The sequence below is a fragment of the Mustela erminea genome, chromosome 9 (assembly GCF_009829155.1).
Source record: "Mustela erminea isolate mMusErm1 chromosome 9, mMusErm1.Pri, whole genome shotgun sequence".
Taxonomy (NCBI): Eukaryota; Metazoa; Chordata; class Mammalia; order Carnivora; family Mustelidae; genus Mustela; species Mustela erminea.
Window position 1 is genome coordinate 58,076,158 of NC_045622.1, and position 6,000 is coordinate 58,082,157.

The 6,000-nt window shown below is 42.4% G+C and overlaps 1 protein-coding gene across 1 annotated transcript; it reads left to right on the plus strand.

Moving 5' to 3' along the window:
* The first annotated feature begins 4,853 nt into the window (after positions 1–4,853).
* On the plus strand, positions 4,854–5,798 carry LOC116598180 (olfactory receptor 52B4-like). Its single transcript, XM_032356546.1, has one exon. The coding sequence runs from the start codon at positions 4,854–4,856 to the stop codon at positions 5,796–5,798; it is 945 nt and encodes a 314-aa protein (XP_032212437.1).
* Positions 5,799–6,000: the final 202 nt, after the last annotated feature.

Sequence of the window (6,000 nt, forward strand, 5' to 3'; positions counted from 1 at the left end):
GTTAGTCACCATACAGTACGTCATCATCATTAGCCATCAGGGAAATTAAAATCAAAACAACATTGAGACACAACCTTATACCAGTTAGAATGGCAAAAATTAACAAGGCAGGAAACAATAAATGTTGGAGAGGATGTGGAGAAAAGGGAACCCTCTTACACTGTTGGTGGGAATGCATGTTGGTGCAGCCACTTTGGAAAACAGTGTGGAGGTTTCTCAAAAAATTGAAAATAGAGCTACCCTATGACCCAGCAATTGCACTACTGGGTATTTGCCTCAAAGATACAGATGTAGTGAAAAGAAGGGCCATACGTACCCCAAGGTTCATAGCAGCAGTGGCCACAGTCGCCAAACTGTGGAAAGAGCAGAGATGCCCTTCAACAGTAGAATGGATAAAGATGTGGTCCATATATACAATGAAATATTACTCAGCCATCAGAAACGTGTTTCTTTTTTAAACAACAAATCTCCCCCAAATGAGAGAAATCCTTTAGAGTCTGAAAGGCAATAACCTAACATTATGAATGTGTCAATAACTTTTTTATTTTTAATTATTTCCTATCCCTCACAACCCATATCCAATATCCCCTAAAGTTCCTTGATTGTACAATCATATTCTGATTGTTTCTGCTTTCACTTCACTCTAGATCCAGTAAACAGGGGACATAATTTTTTAGCCTCATTCTGTTGGTCTGAGCAAATCCTGAGGCCACCACAGATGCAAGGGACCAGGTAATAGACTGTCCTTCATGATGGGGGAATTGGCTTGTATGTGTGGTAGACTGAAGGGCTATTGGCTGCCATTTGTGTAGATGGTCAGCTACACTTGACAAACTATCAGACCGACCAATATTCAAAAGCTTGACATATGCTGTGCTGGCAAGGCTGTGAGAAGAATTTGCTTCCGTACATTGCTGGCAGGAACGAAAGTAGGATAGTCTCTAAGAAGGGAATCTTTCTGTGTACAATCTGACTGTGAATGCATTTACCCATCAGGCAAGGTCATCTTACTTCTAGACATAGACTGTCAGATCTATCAAGAATTATCCAACTGAAGGTCTCCTGCATGGCTTGATAGGTTAAGCCTCTGCCTTTGGCTCAGGTCATGATCTCAGGGTCCTGGGATCGAGCCCCGCATTGGGCTCTCTGCTCAGTGGGGAGCCTGCTTCCCTCCCCCCTCTGTTTGCCTCTCTGCCCACTTGTGATCTCTCTCACTCTCTGTCAAAGAAATAAATAAAATCTTAAAAAAATGAATTATCCCACTGAAGAAGAGAGAGAAAAATAATATAAAAAAGCAAACTCTCAGGTCTTGGTACAACAATGTCAAAATATATATTGTTGGGGTTTCAAAATGAAATGAAAGAATAGGACAGAAAAATGTTTTCTAAGAAATATTTGCTGACTGTATCTAAATGAGGTAAATATAATGAGCTTACTGAGATTCAAGAATCTTCATGAACTTCAGAGAGGATAAACACAAGGAAAGCTCTGCCTAGGCCCATCCAAATTGAACTGAAAATTAAGATGAAGTGAAAAGTCTTGAATGCAGCCTAAGGAGTCAATCAAAGGCTATAGAAACTTGGCTAAGGTCATCAAGAATCACATGCCTTTACTAATTGTTAAGCTTGTACATTTATATACGCTTAGACAATAGAGTTCAACATCAGATTCATGACTGCAATTTGAAACTCATGAAAGTTTCACGTCATCCTTCTTACGAAGAATAAAACACTAAAAACTGAGACCGTCTTAATTGTGAGCATTTATATTACAATTTCAGTAAAATAGGCATGCAGCAAGGCTGGCTTAGGTGGTAGAAAGCTTCTGTATCAAAGCATCTGTAGAGAAATGAGAGAAATGGAGCAGGAAGAGGTGAAGGGGGATGGGCAATGGTCTTAGAGACCCAGCCCACCTGGGATGAGGATGAGGCTGGTGGAGAGGATCTGTCCCTGGGGCCCTGGTGCAGTGCTCCCTCAAGGGCTCTCATGACAGAGCATAAACAGCCCAATTGCTGTCCTCATGTCCGTTCCTGAAGACTCAATCTAAGGCTGTTGAGTGCATGTCTGTCTGGGAGTAGAAATGCTCCTGGATCAAGGTAAGGACTGGGCTGGTGTTGCGTCCCAGACAGGCCAGAGGTGACAGGAGTCTTGGAGGCTATTGATATATGTGGATGAAGAATGGAAAACCGGAGACACCAATCTGGTTGGTCATGGCCAATGGGGAGCGGGAGTTCTGGGAAGGCAGGTGGGAGTACATGGGCTCTCTGATGTTACTGACAGTTAGTAGACAAAGAGATGCCATCCAAAAAGTAACAGGTACCCTAAAAATTAGGGTGGGTATGAGATAACAGAAAGATACTGACTGAGACTGCAGACACACCTTGGCAAATATGAGAAGAGCCCTGGGAAAGGATGGGGGCCTGCGCTGGGCTTTAGAAAGCAGGGTGTGGGAGGAAGGGCTTTGAGGAGACAGCCAGGCTCTCTTGGGCAGATGTGAGAAGAAAGTGCAAGGGAGCAATGTCTGAGAGGGGACGTGGAGGATGAACATGTGTTAGAACAAGGTCATTCCAACAGAAGACCAATTGAACCGGGAGCTCTCCATTCCCTGAGCTCCCTAGTTTTGGTCTTCGGCTGAATTAATAAAGATATTCCTGCTTCTCCCTTCCTGCAACCATCTGGCTTCAGCAGCTTCTATGATCTTCCCTCACCTCAAGCCCCGGCCTGTGTCTTTGCTGGCCTTTGCCTTCCATAGAGCTGCTACATGCTTTCTAGAGACAGTGCCCTCCTTCAAGGCCAGCTGGACTCCCTTGAGTACCTAACCGTAGAACTGTTTCTCCCATCACCTGGAGCTGATTTTCCTCCCCAGAAAGAAAAAAAAGCAGAGGCACCAAGAGGGGGAGTCAGAGGGTGGAAGATACGATGTTAATGAGGGTAAGCTATAACTCAGCTACTGAGATAGGTATTTTGGGATATTCTTCCTCAAAGGGAATAAACATTTGTCCCCAGTTCTCCAAAGCTACCTGTATAAATTTGATTCATCTCAAATCATAAGCCCCTAGGTTTGTGGGAGGGTCTCAGTTTTTCATATCACCAGTTTTTGCTATGGTGCTTGAAAAATAGTTTCATGCTCAAAATATACTTGCCAAAGGACTAATGAATGAAAGTTTACTGGCAAACATATGATAAAATTTCTACCTTCAACAATTTGATGCTGTTGCATGCCCAGCAAGAATGAGCTTTCTCCTTTCCAATTTCAGTAGTTTTTAGTTTCCTAAGGTGCGAACCCAAGGAATTCCTCCCTCACCTTGGGGTCACAGGCCCTGTCAATATTCTTTCTTAAAGGGCTTATGACTTTCTTTCTTTCTTTCACAATTTTTTTTATTGTGTTAGTCACCATATATCATGAGTTTTTAATGTGGTGTTCCAAGATTCATTGTTTGCATATAACACCCAGTGCTCCATGCAATCTGTGCCCTCCTTAATACCTACCACCAGGCTCACCCAACCCCCCACCCACCTCCCCTCCAAAACCCTCAGTTTGTTTCTCAGAGTCCATAGTCTCTATGCTTCATATCCTCCTCCAATTTCCCCCCTTCACTTTCCTGTCCTTCTCCTAGTATCTTCCATGTTATTCCTTATGTTCAACATATGAGTGAAACAATATGATAATTGTCTTTCTTTGCTTGACTTACTTCCCTTAACATAATCCCCTCCAGTTCCATCCATGTTGATAGAAACTGGTGGGTATTTATCCTTTCTGATGGCTGAGTAATATTCCATTGTGTATATGGACTGTTCTTCTTTATCCATTTGTCTGTTGAAGAGCACCCCAGCTCTTTCCATAGTTTGGCCTTTGTGGACATTGGTGCTATAAACATTGGGGTATATGGACTCATGACTTTCCTTATGGGTAGGCAAATTATGTGATAGATTCTGAAATTTCAAATCTCATTTCTATCCATACTTGGTTTGTGACATTTGGCGATTCACATTCACTGGGTGTCATTTACTCTTAGTGTGAAATGGGAAAAATACCCAATTCCTGGAGTGGATCTTCAGTATCTAAATACAAAAAAACATGAAGGACTACAAAGTGTTTACTATAATCTCTGGCATAAATAGATGTATAACAAACACTGTATTAATTTCTCTGTGATTGTATAATATTCTATTCCTAGAATACCACTAGCCATTTAGAATCCTGTCTCTTCAGCCAATTACTATTCCAATAAATGTCCACAAGTAACCTTCTAAAGTAGTGTAATTGTTCTAAACTACTGGCTTCAAGACATCTACTGGCTGCCCCCTGTGTAAAGGAGGGATAGAGTCTAAGTATGAAGTTGAGATTAAGGCTCTTCACCATCAGGAAAAATCTGCCTGTGCAGCCCCTCCCCTGTCCCCTTTCAGTGTTTTCTGTGCATCAGCTGCCCTGGGCTGGAAATGTTTCAAGAACGCAAACCTTTTTCATGGTGATTCCCCCTTTTCCTTCTTTACCTTATGTTAAATAACTCAATCTCAAATTCAAGTATCATCTTGTAATTGCCTTCAGCCTCTCTGGCCCCACCGCCCTGTCTCCTTCTTACATTCATAACCACCTGCTTGTAGGGAAAGAACATACAACAATAGTTTTGGTTATTGGAAACATGTATCCTTTAATTAGAGTGTCACTCCTTGAGGGCAGGGAATATATTCTATTCACCATTGTATGTGTTTTATTATTTGCATGTTCCATGAAGGCAGAGTTTAAGATATGCCCAAGTCTCCTAGTGTCTTCACGAAGAATATTACAAGAAAATCTGTGTTTTCGCCTGTCTGTGGGCATAAGAGGTGAGGTTCTGAAAGATCTCCCCAGGCATGATTTCTTTAAACCACACTGCTGTTAGCCACAGAGTCTTCTACCTGTTGGGCATCCCTGGCCTTGAAGACCAGCACATATGGATTTCGATCCCCTTCATCATTTCCTATGTCATTGCCCTGCTTGGGAACAGCCTGCTCATCTTTATTATTATCATAAAGAGCAGCCTCCATGAACCCATGTACTTCTTCCTCTACATGCTGGCTGGAGCAGACCTCGTGCTCTCCACTTGCATAGTACCCCAGGCCTTGGCCATCTTCTGGTTCCATGCTGGGGAGATCTCCCTGGATCAATGCATCAGTCAGGTTTTTTTCTACTCTTCTACCTTCATCTCTGAGTCAGGGATCTTGCTGATGATGGCGTTTGACCGCTACATTGCCATATGCTACCCCCTGAGGTATACCTCTATTTTTACACGTGCTCTGATTGGGAAAGTCGGTGTGATCATCTTCCTGAGAAGTTATGGTACAATGTTCCCCATAATATTTCTTTTGAAAAGATTGATTTTCTGCCAAAATAACATTATTCCACACACCTATTGTGAACACATTGGTTTGGCCAAATATGCTTGTAATGACATTCGAGTGAACATCTGGTATGGACTTTTTGTCATCATATCGACAGTGGTCTTAGATGTCCTATTAATATTTGTTTCTTATGTGCTGGTTCTCCGTGCTGTCTTCCACATGCCTTCCCGAGACGCTCGCAACAAAACTCTCAACACGTGTGGCTCCCATGTCTGCATCATCATCCTCTTTTATGGGCCTGCGATCTCCACAAGTCTTATTCAGCGGTTTGGGCGCCACATTCCACCTCATATCCACATCTTATTGGCTAATGTCTGCATTCTGGTTCCACCTATGCTGAATCCCATCATTTATGGGATTAAGACCAAGCAAATCCGGGAGCAGGTGTCTTACATATTTTTCCCAAAGCAGAAATAACCTTGGCAGAAGAACAGCATTTTTGGCATCTCTTACTATCAGTGAAAGTGTAGTGAAATTGGTGCATGGTGTGGGTCAACTGAAACAGTAGGAAAAACTCAGTAACTTTAATTTATGGAATAAATTTATCAGGGGGTTTGTAGGAGTTATATTTTCTATTAGTCAAATAACCTCAGAGAGCTTTGTCATGTCTGCCTGGGCC